Raw genomic sequence first — 26,615 nt, forward strand, 5'->3', positions numbered from 1 at the left:
CTAGCTAGTTAATGTCAATAAGTATGTACATATATATGTATGTATGTGGTTATTGTGTGAAAGATATTTCAGTGGCAGATAGCCTAGCAGACGGTTTTAGTTGGTTTCTAACAAATTTAAGTTAAAATTCGCGTTCTTTATTTAAAATTTTATCTATCTCTAAAAATTGTATTTTTCCAATATGAATTTTTTTTTAATTTTTTAAGATTTTATTCTTTAAATTTGCTATGCGTTAAGTTTATTTTGTCTTATTTTTTATTATACGTTCAATATTATTTTTTTTATTATGTATGTATTTACATTTTTTTCTAGTTGTATTTTAATAGCTGTTTTATGCCTTTTTCATTTTCAATAAATTTAGCACTTAAAATCATGCAATTGCATTCAGTTATGCACACTTGAGTGCATTCTGTTATCTATAACTGTCGCTATACTTAAGCACTTTTATGCGCCTCACTGGGCGTATACGTAACCTTTTGCGCAGTCATCATTGGCGAGCGGCGAAGTCACTCATACGTACCGGAGCACTTAGGCTGCACTGTTTGTTGGACAAAATAAATGGATAAACCGAAAGAATAAAAATGAAAAAAAAAATATTTCTTTATATTTTAATTTTTAAACTTTTTGCTTAAGTTTTTTTTTGTTTTCCAACTTCAAAAATGTAATTTTGATGAAATAACTCAAAACGAAAAAGCAAAATACAATTAGATATACATATGTACATACGATATACTAGTTTCAAAGACAATAACGCAATATTTTTTGCATGCAAATTTTATGTTTTCATTTTGTGTGGTCTTTAAAATATTATGCAACATTTTTTTAACTTTAAAATATGTACTATGTATATATGGCTAAAAAACTGCCTAGCTTCATACAATAAAAAAAAATCAAAATTATTAAAAAATATATGTTTTAAAAAATAAGTAACGTCAAAAAATTAAATAAAAGTTCTAAGCTTTCTTTTTGCATGTATTTTCGAAGAATTATGAAATTTAGAAAAGTTTCACAAAGTATACATTTTAATTATAAATTTAAAAAATAACGATAACATTCTTTATTTTGCCTAATGAAGTCTGCAGCATTCGAAAATATTTACATTTAATGGCTAAACATTTCTTTCAACTCTCAATGATTATTCAAGAGCAATTAAAGCCCTATACTATAAAATTTTTCATCAAATTATTCTGTTTTTTCTAAAAAATTATTATTTTTTTCTATAAATTAAATTTTTTGTTGTTAAAAGTGTTAATTGCAATAAAAAACAACATAAATACATATGTAGATATTCATTACATATTACAAAAATGTGCAAACCATTTTTTTTTTTAACTTCTCTTGTAGATGCTGTTTCCTTTTGGATAATTTTTCAATGATTCTAATTTTTTCTTTCTCTCTTTCTTTAAAGCTACAGCTCACTAAAAGACTACTTTTCGAAACAAAAATGCGTTTTTGTTTAAATGACATATAGATTTCAAAATAATGCTTAAAAATTTCATGAAACATTTCTTCTTTAGAAGGATTAATTTTTTTCTAATAATTTTTCTTTAATAAATATTTTTTATTATTGAACTTTTTAATACAAACTGTTGTATTTACTATATTTGTTAGTGTGAAATTTATAAAAATTACGGGTATCAGTGACACCAAGAAAAACATAAAAAAAAAATTTTTTTCAAGAGCTTAAGTAATTAGTTTGAATAAAACCTTTTTTGCTGTTCTTGACAATATAAAACTCTTAAACAATCTTTTAACATTTATCGTAAAAAAAATAAAAGATCTCAGTTTACAATTTCTTAGAATCTGAAAATCATTTTTACTTTGAAAAAAAATACAAAAATTATAGATTAGAAAAATTTTTCTACACCAACCCAAATACAATTTTCTCACATGCTTGACCTAGTTTTTTTATAATTCGCAACAGCAAACTGCTAAAATACATTCGCACCGCTGCTAATGCTTTAATTCGCTAAAACTTCACACTTTCATTTGTGACCCAAGGCCAAATGGAGCATATGTGTATACTTACATACAAACATATTAACTACATACATACATATGTACTTATGTATGTATGTACATGAAATGCGCACTGATTTCATTAAAACATCAACATGTGTATTTTCATATAGAAACGCATAAGAATTCACACAAACATATGTATGCTCATAATATAATGAGCTCCGCTGCATTCTCCTCTGCTGCTGGTCAAAGTTCGCACTTGTGAAAATATCGTTTCACAAGCAGATTACAAAATATTTACGTAAGGTTAACAAAGAGTGCGGCAGCCATATACACAAATGCATATGTTTTTTGAACAGCGTGCATATGTATATACATTAGGGCGGATTGTTTTGTATTGAAAAAAAGTATACCCCTATTTTTTATTTTGAAATTAAGAACTATTTAGAGGTCGCTCTAAGTTTTCCATGTATTTTATATGGGGGAAAAACAACTTTTCAAAGAAATGGAATAGAATTATTGAAAATCAATATTTTTCGATCGGAAAACTCTGGTTCTCTTCAGAAGACTTTCAATAACAATACCCAATTATTATTTTAACCATTATTTAATACTAAAGATTTTTTATTGGTCCCGCCATTGCATTTTCTGGGGTTTTTGGCTTACCTATAAAATATAGTTACTATAAAAAATGGTTAAATAAACAATTGGGTATTATTATTGGGAATCTTTTGAAAATAAACAGAGTTTTCCGATCGAAAAATATTAATTTTCAAGAATTCTATACGATTTCTGCAAAGAGTAGTTTTTATCCCCAATAAAAAATACATGGACAACTTTGAGCGCTTTGAGCACTGCCTAAATATTTTTTGATTTCAAAATAAAAAATAAGGGTATATATTTTTTTTTTTGGTATAAAACAATCCTAGGGGGGGATAGCATAAAAATTCCGACTTTATTTTTTCATATGCATTTTTGGACTACCCTAATATACGTACATAATTATATAGTACCTATAATCAAATGCATAATTCCAGTGGCACAAGGGAGCAGACATATGCAGCCATATTCTCGTATCCTTTGACTTAAATTTCAAACCCACAGCTGAGCGGGTGTGCAGCCTGGTGCTGACGTGTATCTATTTACATATGTACTATGTACATATATAGACGTATGTATGCATGTAGTTAGGCGTGGGCCTTCAACAGCTGGCATACTATTGGCTACTTTTGGGCTTTACACTAATGTCCAAACCAATTTGAAAGGCTTAACTGCAAAGCAGCTAATTAAATCACTTCAATTAACCCTGAGGAATGAGAATTAATAATGAATTTATAGCGAATGAATATGCACTGCAAGTGGCTACTAGTTGTTATGGTATGTAGCGCTTGAAACTCTTAAAAAAAATAAAAATCTATAGCAAACTCACTTGAGTAAAGATCATCTTAAAAGAACAAACAATTATGACAGGCATGCAATTTAAATAGAAAAATTTTAACCAAATAGCTTGGTATCCAACAAAAAATTGGTGATACCCTATGGTACTTTTTTTTTGAGCTAGGCTTCACTAGCTTACTATTTATTTTAGCTTCCACATAAAAAAAAACAAATTGTTTATTTTTGTCTTTTTCAATTTGCATATGTATGTATGTAATACATTAAGTACAATTTAAAAATAAAATAAGTTAATCGTGTTATCCATGTTATCCGCAGCATCCAAATCTGCATTTGCTTAGATTAATCGGTTATCCATTTTACCCGAATCATCCAGATTCAACGTTATTCAGGCAATTTGGATAACACGGATAATCCGGATAACTACAATTTGTCAAATGCATCGGAGGAATTGTTTAAAATAGCAAAAAAATACAATGTGTGAAGTTATTCAGATAGTTTCGGATCACCTGGATAATTCGGATAAGTTAGTATTATACTATTTATTGAGCATAAATATAGTTTTAAATAGATGCAAAAAATCTACCTTTGAAGCGGTACTTTTACTCAACATGATGTAAGGTTGTTGGTATAATAATTTAATTTTTTTTTATATAGTTAAAATGCATTAAATTTGTTGCTACTGAATCCTAAATTAAGTGTGAACTGTTTATCCGAGTTATCCACATTGACCGTAATGCTACTAATATCACGCTTCATAGTGTTCATATTCGATTTCTTGAGCGGTTTGTTAATAATATACTATAGGGTGGTCCTTAAATGTAGGAAGCAATTTTTTTAATGAAAAAATAATAATTTTTAATTTTTTGAGTCCTTACGACACGCCTTAAACGACTCCAATCGAGTATTAGATGAAAAAAAAGTTAATTTTAATTTTTTGAGTCTCTATAGAGGAATCAGTACATTGCCCCCTATGCGACGCGCCTTAAGCGTCTCCAATCGGGCCAAAATTTGTATGTGATATCTGTGATAGTGGTATTACCGATTGAGGGGTGAGACCAATAAAAATCCTCCATTTGATTTTTTTAAGGACCACCCTAATATACATAGATGCACCGAAATGTAATATCTAAATATTTTGTTTGTGTTATCATCTAGTTCTATTCTATTCATATACATAAATGTTTAAATGTAATTTCATTATTATATGCATTAAAGGTCAATTGTTATCTATGTACAAGAGTCATCCAGGTTATCCGTAATGCTAATTTGCGCAATTTTACACTTTTATGCATTTTCGTAATAGTATCTGAAATATTTTGCTTCACATATTTTCGTGATATTACAATCAATCTATCCGGATAAATATTTACACATTATATTTTTATTCCAGTTACTATATTTCAATCGTTGTCTATGCGTAAGTGTTATCCTGGTTATCCGCTGTATCCGTACTGTTGATTTTTCGAAATTTCACACTTGCTTGCAAAATTAAGAAGTGGATAACATTATTTTCTTGTTTAATATATTTATTTTGCATACTTTATTTTTATTTTGATAATCTTATCCGGACAAAAAAACTTGTTTTATGTTAACAAATAGATACATATAAAAGAATTCGTTCATTATAATACGTTTAATGAAACTTTTGATGGTTATCAAACTTAATGAAAACGCGTCTTAATTTATGCACCTTAATATGCAACTGCACCAATTTACATTTAAGCACTTTATAAACAATTTTAATTTTTTTTCTTATTATCAATATTATGTAAATATTATCGTTAAACACACATACATATATAAGCATAAATTTACGTAGATATGTATGTATATTACTGACTCCAGACCACACCATTATCCAACTCACACCCGACCCTTACAGTGACCCATTTACGTGCGTAGCTAGCAACTAAGTCTAATACATAAATCTCTCTCCAACCCTTTTATTGCTTTCACTTCTCCACTATTGCTTTCCTCTCTAACTTGCTTTCCCTCCGCATTTCCCACAGATCGGGTCACCACACACTCGGACGACTACCATCGCATCATCAGCAGAATTCCTCGGGCTACCTAAGCGGTCCCAATAATGGCAAATACGCTACGCTCAGCAAACAATGTAAGACTCTTGAATCCAGCGATTTTTACTGAGAATCGCTTGCCTGCAGCACAAATGCAGGCATTAGCAACACCAACAACACCACCATCCTCGGCGCCAGCAACCACATCAAATACCAGCAGCACAACAACTCACTCAAGAATATATTCACTTCGGCTACGTTACCACGCTCAGCTGGCTCATCCATACGCTCCGTACTCTCCGCACAAGCTGTACACCGTTCCACCGGCAATGATTTGGATCGCGATGATGATCGTGATCCGCGCGACGTCACCAACAATAGCTTCAATCGCTTTGATCCGAAGTACATCAGCATCGGACCGAAGGCGGTGCGCTGCAACAATAATTTGAATATTGTCGCCGCCGCTACAGCCAATAAGTGCGCCACGCTGCGCCATGTCGGCCGCTATGGCGGCTCGCTGAAGGGCGCCAGCCCTTCGCCGAATCTGCGCAGCGCCAAGACACCCTCCATTGCAACCGTTTCGAAGGATTATTGCCAACAACCGGACTGCATACCGCAAACGTATACGACTGAGGTAATTGTGCCACATCAGCCGCAAGCACAGCAGCCGCCACCACCGCCGGCGCCTTTGCCACCACCAAAACCACGTACGACCAACACTTTCACCGAAATACCAGGCACTACGGGTGTGGGCAGTTCGTATGCCAAGGAGCAGCAACAAATGCTGATGCAGCAGCAGCAGCTACAGCAATTTCAGCAACAGCAACAACAACAGCAGCAGCAACAACAGCAACTGCAGCTGCAGCAGCAGCAGCAACAACAATTGGCTGCTCTGCAGGCTGTACAGCAACAACAACAGGCGCAGATGCAACAGCAGCCGACGCTGCATCAGCAGCTGCACCAGCATCACCCGCCCACGACGCATATACTACCGCCTTCGGCTGTGTACAGCATCGAAACGTCGGGCTATCAGCCGCAGACGCAGCAGCAGCAGCAGCAGCTACAGCAACAGCAAGCGTCGTCACAGCCACAGCAAATACAGCAGCATATGATCGTTGCACAACAGCAGCCGCCACCACCCACAGGCGCACCACGCGATCCACCACGGCCACCGCCGCAACGTTCACTGAATCCCGCTTCAATTGTCAATCAACCGTTGCCAGAGATTCCACAGCAAGCGCAGGCGCAACAGTCGAAAATATCGCCACAACCACTGTGCGCTGCCAATCTCAATCAGTATCGTTCATTACAACGACCACAAGCACAAAAAATGCTATTGCCCACCGCAGCTATGACGGCACAGCCACAACTGCAGCAGCAGCAGCCACCCTCGTTGCCGCCTAAGAAGAAGACTTCACGCGAAATAAGCACCTCGACCGCCGGCGGCACTCTTAATGCCAATCACTTGCAGACTTTGCCCCCAAAGTCGGCTAGTCTGCGGCAGCAGCAATCCGCCACCAGCGCCTACAGCTACGAGCGTGATCGTGAACGTGAACGCGCAGAGCGTCACGAACGCCCCAGACGTGCCGAAACGCTCGATAACGCGCGTACTGCCAGCAGTAGTAGCGGCATGGCCTTCATCGAGCAACAATTCGGTAGCGGTGGCATGAAGAAGCAGCATTCTTATGACTCGTACACGCTACAGCAACAGCAAGCGCAGCGGCATGCCGCCGCAACCACGCCCAACAACAACTATCACGGCGCAATTAGCAACAAAGAGCAACATCAACGGCAACAGCAACAACAACAGCAGCAACAGTATTTAATTGAGGCACAACAGCAGCAGCTGTACTATCGGTCGCTTAAGCGCGGTGGCTCACACGCCAACAACGATCTCTATTCGGTCACCGAATTGTAGGAGTGTGCCTGCTGCGGTGGCGGCGTGGATGTTGTGCGACGTACGACAACGTGTCCCACAACAGCTGCGCCACCAACCGCAGCAGCTGCAGCCGCACAGACGGCCGCACCACCACCCATACCATTGCCGCCGAAGAAGCATCGTTCCTCTGCCAGCGTAGGCACCACAACAATGCCGACGCGCGAAAGTCAGACCACTGGCAAGGGCACAACCATTGCAGCGACATCCTCAGCGACGACGATGACATGCGACGATCACGAATACGATGAATACTGTCCCGAGCAATACGATGGGCATCATCACCACCATCACGGGTCAGCGTCACAGGCGCAACAACAATGCGATCGAGATCGTGAACGCGAGAGAGAACGAGAACGAGAACGGGAAAAGGAAAGAGACCGGGAACGAGACCGCGAACGCGAACGTGAGCGCGATCGAGAGTCGCATCACCGCCACAGTTCGTCGCGGGGTAGCGCGGCTGCTTCAGCGTTGAAACACCAACGTGCCGCCACCTTCGATGTAGCGGATGCGCGTGATTACGAACTGCAACGGTTAGGTAATCGCCGTTCTCAACAGCAGCAACAGTTACAGCAGCAATTGCAGCAAGCATCAGGTGGTGGTGGCAAATTCCGTAGCAGCGATCATCGTGGCGAGCGTACACATGATCGTGAACGTTCACGCAGCGATCATCGCATTGCCACCTATGCGTGCGATGATACAGCGCTATGTGGCAGCAGCACGGGCGGCCATCAACACCATCTGGCCAATGGCGGTGTGTCGCAATCGAGCAGGCAACAACGACGCGAAAAAACGTTCAAAGTATGATTTTTAGAGACGTCATAAAAATTTTCCCCTCCCTCTGCGGAAGCGTACGGTAAACATGCGGCAGCAGCGGCGGCTTACAGTTGGTAAATTGTTGCGGCAACAAACCAATGTGGCAGCAGTCCGGCGGCAGTTGATCAGCCGCAATGACGGCGTGTACTTGTGCGTTTAGCGGAGGGCAGAGAGGCAGCAGCGCGGCGGATTTATAATAATAATTGTGCGCAACACACACACACACCGTAATAGTCCAACACCAAATCAAGCATCAACCCAAAGAATCGAGAACAGCATGGAACGTGAAACGTGGCTTAGTTGTGTTGCGTGGCCTTCTATTAGAAAATTATTAGCGAAAAATCGGCATCAAATCCAAATCCTATATACCTACTAAGTGTAATTTTATCTACCTATATACGTACATACATATAAGTATGTATGATTGTAACAGTTTTGAACACTAGTGTTGTTGTGTAGTTTTAGCTTAGTTTGTGTTTTTGAAAAGTTAAAGAAACGAGCAATTGTTGTAGTGTACTTGTATGTAACTCTGTGCATATTTTTTAAAAAGTTTAGAAAGGAAAGAAACTTTAATGCGAAATAGATTTAGAGAGTGTTCAAGTTGCAATATGGAGGAATTTACGTCCAAAATAAGACTTAGAATTTTATGGCGACGAATGCGCGTAGACAACAAAGTTAGTATTATGTGAAGTATTTTTTTTTTTTCATTAATAAATTTATTTTAAATATTTTTTTTTATTTTAGTAATTTTAGTAATTTTTGAAATATACAAAATTTGGCTACATGGCTAAAAAGTGATATACTAAAAAAGTCAAAACAACCAAGCAAGCCTTAACCTAAAAAGTCATATTATTTAAAAGTAATTAAATATTGGCGTGGAATATTTTTCTACAACATTCTTCGCGAATATATACATACATATATTAATTTCTTCATGTATATAACATTTTAGAATGAATTTGGAGTGTCCTAATAAAAATTTGAAAATTGGAATTTTTGTTTCGCAAATCATCGTCATCTTATACTTGATGAATTTTAATTTTTTTTTCATTTAGTTTTATTACTATAGATTGCTTCTTTTTGGCAAGAAGAACATATTCACCATTTAATGTTGACAATTTAAAGTATCTTAAACTTTGAAAATGAGAAAATCGTTAAAATTCAAAAATTACAAAATAGCTGCGGCAAATGCTGCCATTTTTGCTAATTTACTGGCACACTTTTGAAACTTCACAGATATGCTGTATATGATGCCAACTTTCATGGCCTCTAATATGAACATTCTATTTTAAAACTTCCCAAAGTTATTAAAAACAAAAACATGATTTTTACCAGTGACAATGAAATGAAAATTTAGCAATTTAAGTACTTTTTCACCTAAATAAACGTTTTAAGGCTGAAATTGTTCAAATAGTTGATTATTTTTTGTTGTACTTGTTTCGGGAACTCCTTGATTAAACTAAATGCAAGAAGAATGGTTAACAGCATAATTCAACTGAAATGCTTTACCTTAACTTTTGCTGTTTTTTTTAATGAAAACAATAATAAAAATACCTGATATTAATTTATTGTGTTTAAACATTGCTGTAATTTTTCTGACCAAGGAAATAATATTTTAGATTGACTACACGCACTTCGTCGCCATTTTATTTAACAAAATTACACTGGTACAATTTATACGAAACATTACAAGCATAACACACGCATAAAGCTACATAATTATGTTATAAAATTTTTAAAAATTTCTTTATAGCTCATCGTCGAAGCATATTTCATGCAATTTAGTAGGACATTACACCTTTTCGTAGACGAAAGAAGTGCTTAAGTTGGTTCGCCACACGTTGTTGTGTTAACGGTGATGAATTTATAAATACGTTACCGTTAAATTTGCCTTATGTTGTTGAGTGTTGCCCCATTGTATGCATTTGTAATTTATTAGGTTTTTATTTGTTTTAGTTTAAATATACATATATATGAATAAATTTTATAATAAAAAGTATATAAGTGAAAGAAAAACTATTTAGGTTATATTTAAAATATTTACATTTTTTTACATTAAATTTTTTAGTTATATTATAAGTAATATATGTATATGTCTAAATGCGAAATGAATAAAATTAAATATTGAAAATTATTTTAAACAAATAAAAGGGTATATACCGTGCTTGGTTATAAAATTATTTAACAAAAAAAATGCTAACACTAGTGCTCTTATTTAAATTTGCTTGAAAGCTTGGTATAAAAAAATATTGTCTGAAAAATATTTAAAATTTTCTAACAGCTTTTAAGAAATTTGTCACTGTAACCGATATTGTCACTGAAAATTTCGGGAAAAAACACATTTCGCAAAAAAAATTCGAATTCAAATAATCAAGTTACCAAAAATTTCTAATGCAAGGGTACTTTTTACCTCGCTTTTATACAGTTTTAATACTATGTGTCTCGAAATTTTGACTTGCTTTCTTACATACATAATTTTTAGAAAAAATTTTACATCAATTGTAAATATTCAAAACTTTGATTTAAATTTAAAGAAAATTCGTGCATTACAAAATTTCAGAGTTTCCAATGGAATATGTAACTTTTCGGAAAAGTTTCAAAAAAAACTTTTTCAATGTCTCATCTTTGATTGTGCTTTGTAAACATTTCTTATCCTCAAGCTATCATGATTACCAAGCAAGCAAAAAGCTAATCTCAAATCCCACACCCCAGCGACACCAAAAAAAAAGCTTAACCTTAACCTCACTTTTAATTTAAATTATTATTATGAATTCCAAAGTGAGTAAGCGAAGTAAAATTTTTGTGACGTCAATAAACAAAAAACTAAACGAAAAAATCACATGTAAAAAATAGAAGATAGTAAAATTGTGCGAATCAAACACAGAGAAAGTTAAAGAAACCCATGAATACTCAACGGTAAATTTATGCAGCCGAAAATAAGTAAATAGAATTTCAAATAAAAACAAAATATACATACACATACATACGCAAGAACCAAAAATTTTTAAAATAACTGTTAAACTATAACTATTGTAAAGCAAATGCGAGTAACGGGTTTCTTACACTAAAAAGCGTTGCCAGATTAAGCAAAATGGCGCTCTTATTCTTGTAGTGAACTTGCATTGCGTTAAATTAAAACTAAATAGACATTAATGCGTAGTGAAATTTTTTTAACTCAAAACTCCATATTCAGGTCTATGATTGCATTTAAAAAACTTATATATTTAAAGGAAATATACTAGTTAAAGAGATAAACCTATATAAAAAAAAAATCAGTAGCTATGACTATTTAGACTAACAAAAGAAAGAAACAAAGATTTTAAAAACGTTTACCGCTAACTTAAAGACCCATTTTTTTTCATACAAAAAAAATATATATTAAATTTTATGTACGTATACTTTTAAGCGCCTAGGTTTTTGTATGTATACGAAAATTGTGTGTAAATAATTTTTATAAAATAAACGTATGTACTATTGTAAATTTGATGATTTCAATATATTTTATATTTGAAAAAATAAAAATAAATAAACGATTCAACTTTTCAACTTGGCAGTTAGCCAGAATGCTAAGCAGTCGCGCAAGACTGTAAAAGCGGGTATTAAGCGAAATTCATTTCAACGCTGTTTTTATAGATTTTGTAAAAGGGGCGAAAAATCTGTAAACGCACTGTAAAAAACTAATAGAGTAAAAAATAGTTAAAGAAAAAAAATCAGTGTTGAACTATTCAAAAATCAAGTTAGGCTAACAAATCACGCAAAACGATCGTCCGTTCGGAAATGCATCAATGCAAAGCAGTAGCCTCTTTTATTTGCAATCTGCGCAACTAAGACCCAAATCGGGATTTACATATGTAACTCTAGTTGCACAAGTTGGCTAGACTAACGCTTTGCATTGATGCATTTCCGAACAATGGGCAAATCAAATAAAACGCACGGCAAACGAGAAATATTTAAAACCACTGAACAGTCAGACTCAAACGAATGAAACTGAAACAGAGAAGCTCAGCTCTTAACCCAGAGAAAATTTAGGTAGGCCTTCTTAAGTGAAGCCATTGTAAGAGGCCTTTCCAAGAAGGGCTGAAAAAAGTGTTTCCTTGCATGCCTTAAATTTACAATTTACACGAATGCATAAATTTATATTATTTAGCATTAGAAATGAATTTCAATAAACAGTTTAAGTTGCAATAACACATATTTCATATAAAAATCCTTAAGCAAATACTTCAAAGATGTATGATTTTTATAAATTTAAGAAGCAACTTTAAAAGAACTCCTCCAAAAGGCCAACTAAATAAATAATTTCAGGAGTTAAAAGCCCATCTGAAAGGCATTCCTGAGAATCAACAGGCCTTCCACTCTACATTCCTTTCTCCTTTCTTTTTTGTATGGAGTGGCAAAAATTGAAGGCCTTTTGCTTTCGCTACCCATAGAAGGTCTTCCAGAGGTGCTTTTGTAAGACATATTACAGAAGGATTTTTGGAGGAGCTACTTCTTTAATTCAAAAAAATCATACTTCTTTTTGTAGATTTTTATTTAAGGTTCATATCAAATATGTTTTATTGCAATCTGAAATGCATATTTAAATTTATTTGTAATGTTAAATAATATAAATTTACGCATTCACGGAAATTGTCAATAGAAAGGCCTTCTAGAAGCCATGCAGGCAAGCACTTTTTTCAGCCCTTCTTTGGTTGGCCTTTCAGAAATTCTTCACTTAAGAAGGCCTGCCTAAATTATCTTCTGGGATGGTTTACACTCTCTATTTACCCAGCTCGAACACATACTGCAGGTCTGACACTCTTCCCTTTTCACATTTATGATACAACACTGCAGCGCATAAACTCTCTGCACCGATGGCACTCAATCTATCTACCTCTTTCTTCCTCTCGCTATCTCAGCCCCACTCTTTTGCTCTTATACGCCAGCTTCTTTGTATGTTATTGTTGTATTTTGTGCTCTTTGCTCACTTTGTATTCGGCATAGTTTTATCTTCTTCACGCACTCACTCACTTTCTCACTCTCCGAGCTTCTAGCCTATTACGTGAACATATTTTTGAAATACCAAAATTTTTGTGGTGAAATGTGGAAACAAATTTGAAATGTTGGAAAACTGATTCCACTTTAAAAATAAAAGAGTAGACTCATAAATTTATACACTCTGATCCAATACTTTAATATGNGTGGAAACAAATTTGAAATGTTGGAAAACTGATTCCACTTTAAAAATAAAGGAGTAGACTCATAAATTTATAGACTCTGAGCCAATACTTTAATATATAATTAAAAACGCGAAAACAGTTAAAATATAAAAATTCAAAGTACATTACAAAGTTAAAACCAATAGCATAAGTTAACGAAACTTTAGTGAAGAAATTTTTCGAAATTACTGAATTGAAATTATTGTATTTAAAAAGAATTCTCTGCTGTGCAGATGCAAATAAATTAAGTGTAGAAAAAAATATGTACATATAGTATATTAAAAATTACAAAACCACACACAAACATACGCACGCAGAATTTCACAAAAAAAATATTAAACAGAGAGCAATTGGTAGTAAAAAAAATAGGCGTGTACATTCCAGCGTTCAAGTTTAGAAACAAATTTTCAATAAAATACATAGAAGAAAATTTACTAAAAAACAATTCGGCAATGGACTTAACATTTTTGTGAGATAAAAATAAGCTACATTCATGGGAACTCATGAAAATATCACAAGTTTGTACTTTCAACTTGCGAAGAAAATTTAAACGGCGAGGTTTTTATGAAAAAGCAGTTAAAAGTTCGAAAACTATTTACAATTTTTTTAAATTCCAAATAGTCCGGCCCACTTGAGATAGAATATCCTTTCTAGCTTTATAGGGCGGTTTAACATTAGAACATTTCTGCCACCAGAACAACTCCGTTTTGTGGGCAAGAGCGGCGGTGGAGTGAGGTTTTTTTTTCAAAAGTTGTTACAGCTTCTACTCCAAATTAAAGTAGTAGTTTTACAAAATTAACATAAACATATCGTTACCTTAATTCACAAAGGCCCTAATCAACAAATTTTTTATTTTGTAGGAGCAGCAAAAAACATTATAAAAAGAGCATCAAAAACAGCTAGGGCATTTTAAAAAGTTGCAAGTAACTCCGTTGGTTTTTGGTACCAGAGCTTTAAAAATTTTACAAACAATCTGGAAAACCGCAGTTTGATAAAAAGCAGAAACGGCAATCATAATGAGGAAGCAGCATTTAAACATTATTTTATGATTTTTATTTTTTTCTTTCAAAAATACAAATTATTATTGAGTTTTATTTTTTCGCTCAACGGAAAGAATTATTATTTGATTTTTTTTTTCAATCAGAGATAATAATTATTTTTCCAAAAGTTATACAGACACAGCCTACTGAAATTTTGGCACTTATTCCTTTTATTGGGGTGTCGCTACCTCTAAAAAGGATACATCGGAAATCAAGCTTTTGGGTTTTTCGAATGATCATTATTCTTAAGTCAGAAAATAAAACTCAATAATAATTATTATCTTTGAGCGAAAAAATAAAAATTATAAAATAATCATCATTTTTAATCGAACAAATAAAAATCAAGCAATAATAATTTCCTTTGAGCAAAAAAATAAAACTCAAATATTAATTATTATTTTTAATCGTTATTCATTTAATCGAAAAATAAAAAGCATTGTAAATGAAAGTAGGCGTACGAACACAAATACGTGAGTATAGGTAAAATTTGTTTTACGACAATTACAACATCTTGATTTTTTTTGGTTAAAATTAGAAAAATAGTGGTTATTTTCAGTCGCTGGAAAAAAGTGTTGGTTAGGGCCTTTGTGAACTAAGGTAGAGCGATATGTAAAAAATTATCGAACGCCGAGCTACCGAGTACCATGGTCAGTGTGAAAACCCCTAGTGAGAATAATTATTCTGTCATTGTAGGATGAAAAGGCCCCATAGGCATATTTGAACCGTACAAAATGGCTTCATCGATAGAATTTGGATATCAATATCGATAGATTTCATTTCATACCGGAAACGCGGTTATGAGTAGTTATTTCTAATAGCGTTTTCATGCTAATAAATTCGTTTATACTTTTCTAACACCAAAGCGTTTTATTGTGCAGAAAATCAAAGTATCAAAACCCATCCATTATTAAGAATTAATTAATTAGCAAGTATAAAAAGCGACAGCCTTGCCACCGTAAAAAAAAAAATCTACGACATTATATTCACCTGTAAATACAATAGTTCATAGACAAAGTAGATTATGTAGTGTAGCATATTAGAAAAAATTGAAGTGAAAATTTAAATTAAAGGCAAATTTAAATTTAAAAATCAAACAACAACTGAGCGTACTGAGTACTGTTTTAAAATTAATGTTAAGCTGTAATATTTGATGATCTTTAAATGGCGTTGGAATCTTACATACATATTGTTGGAAAAATAGCAAATATTTTTTATTTACCCAATTTATAATTTCTTGAAGAAAAGTTTCTTCACATGCTAAGGAAGCAGGCAGTGGCCGGTTAAAGGCAAATGATGTTTTTCACTTGAATGAACATAGGAATCAAAACAGTAGTTAGCTCTTAAATAAAGTTTCAGTTAAATTTTTACTCCGGCACTGCGTGCTGCCACCGTTACCACGAACTATATGCATTTTTTGAAACCACCTACTCGTCAGTTAATTCTCAAACATGCAGCAATCGTAAAATCTCCAACTTTTCTCTAAAATCTTTTCCCCCAATTGTACTCCACTAAACCTGTTAACCTACTGTTGGTAATTGGAATATCTTCAATTCAATCACCACTAACCACTTGTGCGGGTCTGTAAATTGATTAACACATTTTCTTAATAAATTAAAAAAAAAAAAAAAACTAAAAGCAAAGCTATACAATGCAAAGATATACATACATACATACATACATACACATATAGCGGAGTTACCCACTGGGAAAATAGGTAAGCACCTTACGAGGTAAGCCATGTTTTCTTTCAGTTTTTAGTACCAAAATTGTCATCATGACCAGCGTAATCTACTAGTAAAGCACAAAATGAACACCTCCGGCGACACATTACGTTGTCAGTTNTGATACCAAATGTACATTCTAAATTCCTACTTACATAAGGCGGCCATGCCTTTGTAAAAGTAAGGGACGTTCGGCAGGGAAATGGTAATGACTGCCAGGTGAAGAGTAAGTTGCTAATAAGGTATTATTACGTGCTCCTAATTCCCACTGGGTATTATTAAATAATACAATTAAATGCAGACATACACATGTATGTATGTATGTAAAATAGTAGTGTATGAGTATTAATTAAAATGAGTGCGCAAGTATGAAATATACATACTTGTAAGTATGTATGTCTGTATAATAGGTTAGTTATTAAAAATACATATGTATGTACATACATACATGTTTACAATAACGGATATGACAAACAACGTAATAGAAAACAGACGAAATTTAATTATAAACAAATTTTAGTAATAATTAAGAAATAGATATTGAATAAAATTAAAAACCAACCATTATAGCTACATGAATACGAAAACCAAAATCAAATAATGTAAAAACAAATTTAATTAAATGAAATTACTTTAAGTAGAAACTGAAGCGCAAAAGATGCAAATACTTTGATAAAAAAAAAACCCCAACATATTATTTGAGAAAACGTTTGTTTCTAAGTTAACAAGCAATTCTAATTCATAGAAAACGTAGTGAAATAATTAATTGTGAAAATTATTCAATGTCGAATAAATCCAAATACAAATTACACAATTCATTATTTGAAATGAAAGCGGAAAGCAAAAAAAAAAACATTAAACCGGAAAGAAAATAAATGTTGTAATCAATCAAACACCGACAAGTTAAAGAATATATGTATTGCAGAGTGAAGTATGAAAAATAACATAAGCAAAATGCAATGTAATTAAAAACTCAATTAAAGTTTAAATGAAAGGAGATTTTCCAGAAATAAACAAATTAAAGAATACAAAATAATGTTGAGTCTGGTTTCAATTTGCAGCGCTCTCCCAAGGACTGATTTTTCTTTTTCAGCCATAAGCATCTAGATGTATTTCCGCGTCAAAAACAAAATTTAAAAAATATAGGGAATTAATGCTGGAAAGATGCTTGGAAAGAATTTCCCACTAGGCATTAAATGGCAAAAATGACAAATGACAAGGTCGGGCATTAAAAAATAAACGTATCATTACATTAAAAAAATAGTCATTAAGTTCATTTCCACTTGGCATTTTTTTTAAATGGCATACATTTTTTGTTATTTCAATGCCTAGTGGAAATTCGGCATAATTCACAATTCTAAGTTTGTGGGAAAATGCAAAGTTTGATCAAGAAGAAGAAGAACAGATGGAAATTCACACATGCTGCGAGTAAAATAATGGCAGAAAAATTCGAAATGATGCTGTTGGCAACCAATGTATATTTATGTATTGTTAATAATTTTCATTTAAAATATGGGTTGATCTACATTTGAAGGGGTTAGAATCATAAGGGTCTAAGTGACATTTTTATTACCTCCCTTTTATTATCTCGGGATGTAACTATGTAATATTGATGCGCCTAAAAGATGCAGCGATTTCTATTCTCAATTTACATACCTGTTGACAATACGAATGGAAATTTTAATAGCGAGGTTTTAGTTTTTTAAACTATCATTTTATTTTTAAATATAAGTTATACCCATATTTGTATAGTTAACAATAGCGTTTATTTGGTGAGAAAGAGTAAACATTCTTTGAATTATTTAATTAACCTGCATTCATTGAGGCAAGAATCATTTCAAAAGCATTTACCCAGAATTTACAATAAATAATCAACTTTAACCTTAATTATCTCAAAAAAATTTCAAATCTACTTAGCTCCTCTTGATTCTAACCCCTTCATTTGTAATACTACCCTGCCCACCTTTACTTCATACACTTTAAAATATTTCTGCTTCAAGATTGTATGAAATAAAAGTGTGAAGTGTATGAACTAAAGGTGAGCAGGATAGCATATCAGAAACCACATTAATAAATTTTCCAAGTTTGCACAAAGTTCCCAAAAACTAATAAAATAAAAAAAAAATGGTCGTCAAAATTTCGATTTTTTAATTCGATTTCTTCGAAAAATTTTCAGTATGCAGTTTTGTAGCCCATTTAATTTTAGATTTTTTTTTGGGTTTAGGAGAGTGTTGCGCATTTTCATCCATGTAACGCATGAACCAAGTTTATTTTTATGTGGAACAAAATGCACAACACCCTCCACAAAAAAATTCGAAAAAAAATCTAAATTTTGATGAACATTTTTTTGCGTTTAATTAGTTTTTGTGAACTTTTGGTAAGCTTTTAAACTTCTATTAATGTGGTTTCTGATATAGATCAACCCATGATAAAAACATTACAAGGTAAATTCATTCTCTCAATTCGTCGGCCATGATTTTTTTTCTGAAGTTTGCCAATATTTTATAATCATATAAAATTGAAAATAAAAAAATTAAATTGTTCACAATTGTTGTTGTTTGAGATTGCAAATGAGAATGTGTGTGTGAGTGTGTGTTGGAAAACGTCAGACTGCCTCTCAATGGCTGCGTTTCTTTATACATTCCGGATAATCCCATTTCACAGCCGGAATAAACAGAATGCGTTTGAAATATACGTTAACATATCATCAGGAACGTTCTAAAGAATATGTAAACAAAAAAGTTTATTCCAAACTTTCAGAATGAATAAAGAAATGTTTTTTATCGTGGATCAACCCATATTTAAATCAAAAATTTTTAACAATAAATAAACAAACATAAGTTGCCAACAGCTTCATTGGAATTTGGCTGCTATTATTCTGTTGTACTGAACATATTCTCCTCATCCAGCTTATTAGTTGTATGATGACATCTCCAAAAATGTAAATTTTGAAATAACTCTCTTTCTTGTTAAACGTGCGATATGTATACTGCTTGTATATTCAAATAAAGTATGTATACAAAATCGATTCTTTATTAAAAACGAAATACAATATTTAACACAGTTTGCCGAAATTTCATAGTGCTAGTTTGGTGGCTTAAAACAAATCTAAAAAATTGTATATTTAGAAAAACTTACTTAGTAAACGGTTAAGTATTATCTTTGGGTGCAAAACAGTGACATATAGCAGCAAACATCATTTAGTAAATTATATACTAAATCATTTAGTGAACTCGTAGGCTTCTTGGTTTTTATGAAACACAGTCTTCATAAAATGTTGTCCTATTTCGCGCGTCGATCGTCTTAAACTGCTCCGCAATGAGTGTTTCCGGTCTCCCTCTGCCTTCGGCAACAATTCCGCCTTGAGTTTCATACTACGTTCACTGGTATCAATAATGGATATTTCAGCTTTGACCGCAGCCGCCTTTTCTGTGCAAATCGTCGTTTTGGGCACCGCTTTGCGTCGCAAGCTATTACGAATAAATTTATATGCACCAATGTGTGGTTGCTTTTCTTTTGTTTCTACTTCTTCATTTTGCAAAAGGTGCTGCTGCTTTTCAACCGATTTTTTCTCTGCTATGTCATCATGCTTGTTTGGATGCATTAGTTTTCTTAGAGACTTACGTATTATGTTTCGTACATTTAATGATTTTTTATGGTCTGTCGCCGAGTTACTTGAGCCAGTGGAATGTAGCGACTCTTTGCTGCCAGTTGCATGTTGTGGATTAATGCGATGGTAGGCGCGCACAAACGGTGCAGGGACTCTGAAATCTATCTCTTCATCATCAGAATCAGACGCATAGGCAACATCTTCAGTTTTTAATTCATCATTAACATGTTCGATTTGTGCTTTTCCAGATATTTCTGTATCATGTGACTGAATTGTAAACTCCTCGGTTGTAGTAGTTTTTATAATCTCGTCTTTGAAACTCTCATTTTCCTTCTCTTCATCTTCTTCAACTATCTCTGCCAATCTTTGTGTAAACGTTATTTTTTGTTCCACATCTACTTGTAAAGTTAATTCGCTCGTTTGGGAATCCATGCATGTACCATTGGTTTTGCGCATTTTTGCCTCGTTGATACTATTTTCCAACTCAAGCTGGTAACGATCCAATTCTTTTCCAATATCCATGCTACTCTCTTCGCTTGCCGAATCCAGTGAACGCTTCGGTACCGCTAGAACCGGAGAAAATACAAGCTTATCTGCTAGCAGTTTGGTAGGAGTTAATTGTTCAATGGGTATGTTTGAAAAGTCGATGCGGCAGCCCAAAGTAGGCTTAAATGGTAAAACTATTTTTAAGTCAGTGGGCACCGCTGGGCCGTCATCTAGACCGCGATTTTCGACACCAACAACAGCAGTAATGGGCTGAACATTGGTACAACGTTGGATCTCAAAAGGGTTACGCGTAGAAGATGCATCTTGTGATCGTAGATTTAATGCGGCGTTTACAAAGCAATTTGATTGTATCACATTTGCTGGCTTTCCAGGTAGCTCCCGTAGAACCTGTACTTAAAAAAAAAATTAGGCTTTTAATAAAAGCACAAATTTACCTACATACCTCATACGGATTGAATTGTTTCTCCGGGAGCTCCAAATTGAGTGCTCGATTTTCAAAACATGATTCAATGATTTCTGACTCACGTTTCTTCTTCTTTGGTGGCTTACGCACAACCTCGTAAGGATTTTGTGTCTGTGTCCCAGTTGCTGCCTCAGAATTTACTTTATTTTCAACTTCCGGTTTGAGTATATCTGCAATCGATTTGACTTCCAAGCAAGGGTCTTGCATACAATTGTTCCTTAGCGCATTAGCCGTGCGCCTGCGAGCCACAATTTTCTTGGGTGTAGAACTGAAGGCAGAATTTGTGAAACAAGTTTTTGTACCCGTAGAAATATCCGCGACGGATCCCAAATATCCTTCAGATTGTCTTTTGCGCTTCAGGGTAGGCAAGTCCGTTAAAACGCCGGTAAGCTGATTTTCTTTAGTTTTTGTCATTTTTTGTAGAAAAATTCACAAAAAGAAAACACTTCAAAAAGGACACGGGTCACTAATTTTTCTATTCAACGGCCATTTTGGATACAAACATCTGCCGCCAAACAAAATTTTCAAGTCGTACACTCTGTAGTTTTCTGCCTCCTGTTCGTACTGTACTTTGATAAAATACAACTCTGTTTAGTAAACAGCTGTTTTTGTTGTTTCATAACCTAACCGCATTTGGTCTGTATAAAAATTTAGAAAATTGGATTTTATAAATGGATTTAACAAAAATGTTGCAGCCAGCCGCTCTAATAACACACACAGTACGTGCCTATGGCAAACACAATAAAAAATATTTATACAAGGACGGACAGAAATATGGCAAAATCATATACTACCCAATGTCAGTACGCACTCATATAAATGACTGACGTTTTAAGATTGTTTATTTTTTCTAAATTTATTAGGACACCTGACCATGAAGATCCACCAGTTCAACCAGCGAAATTATTCCGTGTACAACGTATTAAACCTGTCAAGGGTAATCCTTTTTGGGAGAAACGTATTCTGAAAGACCTTGGTCTCGATGGTAAACAAAGTGATTTTACTGTAGTAAAAAATATACCGGACGTCAATGCATTACTTTGGAAAATAAAGCACTTGATCAAAGTGACACCAATAACATTCCCGTATGGTGAGCCCACTGATAATGACATCAAATATACGGTACTTAAGGAAAATGGTGAATGCATCGTTACTAAAGAAATCGGTCCTGTAGTGCAGCGATTAGAAGCTGCTGAAGCATTCGAATCTGACCCAAAACGCTTAGACACTGATTTGTTAAAACGTGATGCACGTATGAAATGGCTCAACCCATGGTAATACGAAATATACACATATATTTAGTATTTCGTGTGACTTTTATAAGAAATAAATGCATTAAAAATTATATATAAATCCCTGGCTTTCAATTGATCCACACTTCTGTTGCTACTTTCTTTTCTATCGTTTTACAACCCGAGGTCGCAAAAAGTCCGTGTTCGCGATCATAAGTAATCACATCTTGAAGTAATGACCTACATATAATGAAAGAAAAAAAATATTTGAGAATTTTTAAATATACAAACATTAATTTGATCGTACTCTATCACGCCTTCCTTCGGATTTCGGCCCCATTTTTTAAACTCTGCGGCTATGCATTTGAGAACATGCTGCTTTTCGAGCGGCAAGAATGGTAAATAGTGATCAATTACGTGTTTTTCAATTAAACCAGCTTTCTTTAACCCCCCTTCTATGTTATAAGACACCTTCTCTAGTACCTGCTCAAAAGCACTGAGTTTGATGTTTTCACGCATTGCACCATTTTTTAGCATTTTTGCCAGTTGATGTGAAATTTGTACACCAGCCGTATTGGAAATGAAAATAAAAATAGCCTTAGAGCCACTCAAATTATCTGGTAATCCATTGTAATCTACTAGCGATGTTAACGATTCAAAAACTCCTTGCGGCATTTTATCTACTTCATCAAAAATAAACAAAGATAGTGGACAATCGTTAATGCCTTTTGTGACGTCAGAGTAAATGCGGTACTATTTGGTATGATAAAGAAAACTAAATGGAAATGAAATGCACTTTTGATTTGAGTTAATATTTACTCACGTTATACTTATTTACATCATTATCTATGGAAAAATCCAACCTTCCTCTATACTTGTGAATAAATCTGCTGTTCACACCTTTTTCGTACAATGCCTCTGCGATCATATCAGCCACATAATTTTTCCCTGTGCCCGGGGTGCCATGAAAACTCATCACCAGTGGTTTGCGTGAAGAACTGTGAGGATTTAAATGAGCTTCTAGCGCCGAAATTAACTGCTGTATGACGATATGCTGTCCATACAGCTTCTCCGTCAGTGTTCTTCTCAGCTCTAAAAAAAAAAAAAAACAATAAATTTTACAATGCCAATTACTAATTGATTACCTCCAATATCCCTCTTAATACTACGCTCATTGCAGCATTCTGACCAACGGCAATAAGTTTGATCTTTAAGTACACCAAATCCACCAAACCAAGCACCAAGCCCAACACCGGCGCCGATGGTCAGGGATATTGGATCAACTAAACAAACAACATATTGCAAACTCAGCAACAGGAAAAATAAGGCGACACCCAATCTTCGCTGGGAAAACATATTATCTGGTATATACGACAGGAACTAGATAGATGCAAGTAACCAGGCTTCTCTTGTAAAAAAAAAAAAAAACTTTGACGGTTTTTGCATTTATAAACTGCAATGCATGTAACCTAGGAATGGGCATCCTCGAACAACGTTTCTGGAAGAACTGCAAAACTATCGATTGTACACTCTATAATTATCGATATTATTATTTATTTTGGGAAAAACATCGATTGTTTTCGGGTGATAGTCGATTGTTTCGATAGTTCTGGTGCGTTGAAATTTTGTGAATTTTACTTAAATAAGTGTCGCTGTGAATTGAACTAAGGCAAATATTTAGAATTTATACTTACGTATGTGCAATATTTATATTTACATTTGTACATATGTTTTGTTCGGAGTTGAAGTTTTCCTACATATACAACACGATAGTATACGATAGCACTGGCTCATAGGGCACTGTTACATGGTCAGTATTTATTGACGTGATCCACGTATCGCGATATTTATGACGGTGTTGCATGCAGTATTGATGGATCGTGATCCATATCGCAAAATTTAAAAAAAAATTTGAAATCTGGATCGCGGATCGCAATACCGTCAATAAATATTGAACGTGTAGCACTTTCAAACCGCGATCCATACATTTCGTCAGTACATCTTTTACTCTCATAATGCGAACATCGGCTCTGCCTTCGCTCTCGGGGTTTAAAACTTTCGAAACAAATTATAATTAACATTGGAAATTTTAAAATAATTGTGGAATGCATTATCTGTAAATTATACGTACAAAATACAATATTTTCTTGCGTCATAATAAGCTTTCAGCAAAAAAATGTTGCAAATACTGACGCGATAAATATTGAACATGTAGCATTCGTGCGCGATCCATCAATCCATCAATATGGATCGCGATCCAAATATCGTGATAATTACTGACCGTGTGACAGAGCCCATACATGGCATCTAGTTGGTGTTGTACAAGAGAGTTTAGCAATGAAACTATTTTGAAAATATGACGATAATTAGTGATTTTTCTGCCCACTATTCTAAATTCGAAATAATTGATAAATTAGTGAATAGATGGCAGCAAAATATCCAAAAATACATGTATCCAAATTAAAAAGTACAACTCGATTTCGTTTATGTTATTTGTAAAAATATATGGCATACATCAAAATAACCAACGGTTCAGCTATAGAAAAACTAAAAATGCTGATTGCTAGTACTTTTTACGCTGATTTTAACTGTATAAATATTATTTACCGCAATTAAAAAGTAAAGTAGATATAGAAGGTAAAACAAAAAAATTTTATATTTTAAAATATTAATATTTTCTAAACTGCGTAACCGATTCGAAAGGTAATGTGTTAAAATAAAAAAAATTAATTTATCTTCAAGCTGATATATAAAATGTGTATGCGTTTTTATATATTTAAGCCAAAAATATTATAAAACAAAAAAATTTCATAATTTTTTCATAAAATAACTTTTTTTTAGAAAAAGTCCATTTTCAATGCTAAAAAAATTTATATTACTTAGAAAGTGCAAGTTTTTACCTTTAAATTTGATATACATATTATATTATGATTTGCTTTCGAGTTTTCAGATTTCAGTGATAATAAAAAATATATATGCATGTATGTGCAAATACATATTGGCGCGTATTCATAGTCCAGCAACTAAGTCGAAACTAACAAAGTTGCAACTTAAATTTAAGTACCAACTTAAAATTTACCTCTATTCATAGTCCAATTTTAGACTTCTACTAAGTAGTTTCGACTTAGTTTACGATATAGCAAAATGAGTGTGAAAATGTATCGATTTTTCTTTACGATATTTTGGAAAAATTACATTTTTGTTAAATAATATCAAGTTTGATCAACCGTTTATGTAATTTGTATGTTCATTGCATGATTATGCAAAAGAATAAGGTATCATTTTCTTGTTAATTGTGTGAAATAGCCAGTACAACCCCAGTGATGTGAAGTCGATGTTTATCGAAAGCATGCTGTGAAACATACAAATAGTAGATATCTAAATGTTATGCACAAATTTACTTTAAAAGAACTAGCGTGAAACTGACTTATTATTTGAAAATTTATCTAAATTATTCCAATTATAAAATTGTGATGTAGCTTTATTCGAATTGTAATACGCATTTAATTTCATCTTCCGATTAAAATGGATCCATCTTTGAAAATTTTAATTGGAGATTATTCAATATTATCAAAATCAATCACCCTCTACCAACTTAATTTTTACATATTTCGCCTGTTTTCCCTTAATTTGATAAAAACTTCTTCCTAGTTACGACTTAGTTGCAGCTGCAGCCGAAACTAAATTTTAAGTTGGTACTTAGCCTGAAAAGTCGAAACTAAGGCGACTATGAATAGCTTTAGTTGTGACTTAGAATAGTTTCGACTTAGGCTATCTGCACACTTGTCGTCCAATCATAGTTGCGTTATCGTCTCGCCCTGAAATTTTGAGCCGAGCACATGCATTTCAAAGGAGATTGGCACACTTGTCGTTATCGGCTAGTTATCGGCAAATTGTAGAAGATGCAGAAACGGATAAGTACGACACTGTCGTTTGCTTATCGTTGTGCACGCATTGTTTGTTTACATTTTATGGGAAAAAATTAGTGAAAAAGTTAATATTTTCATTAAAATTGCAAAAAAAATAGCTTTTTTTTTCATAAAAGCTGTGGAAATTATTAAAAAGTGCATAATTGCATTACAATTCAATAAATGTGAGCGTTTTAACTAAAAAATATGACGAAATTGTAAAAAGCCTGTGTTTGCATGCTCAAACCACATTTCAGGAAAAGAAAAGAAGAGATATTACTGAAAAATGATGTCTAGAATTGTTGCAGCACAGTCTATATTTTAAAAATTGCAGGTTTTTGTCAATACTTCACGAAAATATCAACCAGAAAAACAAAAAATACCTGCTCCAAGTGAATTTTTAGACGCCAAATGAATTGAAATATCACGACCGAGTGTGCGAAAGTGTAGGCGTCATGTAATCGTTGCATTATGATTGTGACGATGAAGCAACTATGATTGGACGACCAATGTGCAGAAAGCCTTAGTTGAGTTGAGGTCTGCATTGTTAGTTTTCCCATAGCTGAACGGTTGGTTATCTTGATGTGTTCCAAATATATTGTGGTTTGGTCCTTCTGCCTCCATTTCTGGGTTCGTGTTATGAATGCGCCCAATGAAGTAAAATATTCTTTGATGTATGTATCTATGTACATATCGTCGCCTGGGTAAAAGATTGTCGTATGTTGATTGCGGCAGGTTGTGGGAAATCGCGATTGAAGTTTAGAATGCAATTTCTCAAAAACGCGAGGATAGATATTCTCCAAAGT

The 26,615-nt window shown here is 33.7% G+C and overlaps 4 protein-coding genes across 4 annotated transcripts in view; 2 read left to right on the forward strand and 2 right to left on the reverse strand.

The window, feature by feature from the left end:
* Window positions 1-8,947, forward strand: part of LOC108362263 (AF4/FMR2 family member 4) — a 72,071-nt gene extending 63,124 nt beyond the window's left edge. Inside the window, 3 exon segments of the mRNA XM_017615173.1 lie at window positions 5,370-6,410; window positions 6,516-7,281; window positions 7,312-8,947. Of these exon segments, the coding sequence (XP_017470662.1) occupies window positions 5,370-6,410; window positions 6,516-7,281; window positions 7,312-8,121 (2,617 nt within the window). The 3' untranslated portion in view covers window positions 8,122-8,947.
* A 10,097-nt stretch (window positions 8,948-19,044) lies between these two features.
* On the reverse strand, window positions 19,045-21,181 carry pon (partner of numb). Its single transcript, XM_017615152.1, has 2 exons — window positions 20,649-21,181; window positions 19,045-20,593 (listed from the first exon to the last, which is right to left on the reverse strand). Exons 1-2 carry the CDS (start codon window positions 21,081-21,083, stop codon window positions 19,310-19,312), a joined length of 1,719 nt encoding a protein of 572 aa, XP_017470641.1. The 5' UTR covers window positions 21,084-21,181; the 3' UTR covers window positions 19,045-19,309.
* Window positions 21,182-21,262: 81 nt separating this feature from the next.
* mRpL30 (mitochondrial ribosomal protein L30) lies at window positions 21,263-22,021 on the forward strand. The gene is made up of 2 exons (XM_017615154.1): window positions 21,263-21,468; window positions 21,533-22,021. Exons 1-2 carry the CDS (start codon window positions 21,341-21,343, stop codon window positions 21,945-21,947), a joined length of 543 nt encoding a protein of 180 aa, XP_017470643.1. The 5' UTR covers window positions 21,263-21,340; the 3' UTR covers window positions 21,948-22,021.
* Window positions 21,938-23,412, reverse strand: Torsin (torsin family member). Its single transcript, XM_017615153.1, has 4 exons — window positions 23,047-23,412; window positions 22,725-22,993; window positions 22,209-22,654; window positions 21,938-22,141 (listed from the first exon to the last, which is right to left on the reverse strand). Exons 1-4 carry the CDS (start codon window positions 23,255-23,257, stop codon window positions 22,033-22,035), a joined length of 1,035 nt encoding a protein of 344 aa, XP_017470642.1. The 5' UTR covers window positions 23,258-23,412; the 3' UTR covers window positions 21,938-22,032.
* Window positions 23,413-26,615: the final 3,203 nt, after the last annotated feature.

The sequence above is a fragment of the Rhagoletis zephyria genome, unplaced genomic scaffold (assembly GCF_001687245.7).
Source record: "Rhagoletis zephyria isolate East Lansing unplaced genomic scaffold, Rhagoletis_zephyria_1.1 Rzeph_scaffold_00972, whole genome shotgun sequence".
Taxonomy (NCBI): Eukaryota; Metazoa; Arthropoda; class Insecta; order Diptera; family Tephritidae; genus Rhagoletis; species Rhagoletis zephyria.

Bases quoted from the DNA above. Each gene is read 5' to 3' on its own strand.
- pon (XM_017615152.1), bottom strand. From the start codon at position 21,083: ATGACAAAAACTAAAGAAAATCAGCTTACCGGCGTTTTAACGGACTTG. The intron at 20,594-20,648 runs GTATGTAGGTAA...TTTTAAGTACAG, and splicing joins AACAATTCAATCCGTATGAG to GTTCTACGGGAGCTACCTGG.
- mRpL30 (XM_017615154.1), top strand. From the start codon at position 21,341: ATGGATTTAACAAAAATGTTGCAGCCAGCCGCTCTAATAACACACACA. The intron at 21,469-21,532 runs GTCAGTACGCAC...TAAATTTATTAG, and splicing joins AAAATCATATACTACCCAAT to GACACCTGACCATGAAGATC.
- Torsin (XM_017615153.1), bottom strand. From the start codon at position 23,257: ATGTTTTCCCAGCGAAGATTGGGTGTCGCCTTATTTTTCCTGTTGCTG. The intron at 22,994-23,046 runs GTAATCAATTAG...TTTTTTTTTTAG, and splicing joins TATTAAGAGGGATATTGGAG to AGCTGAGAAGAACACTGACG. The intron at 22,142-22,208 runs GTACGATCAAAT...CATTATATGTAG, and splicing joins CCGAAGGAAGGCGTGATAGA to GTCATTACTTCAAGATGTGA.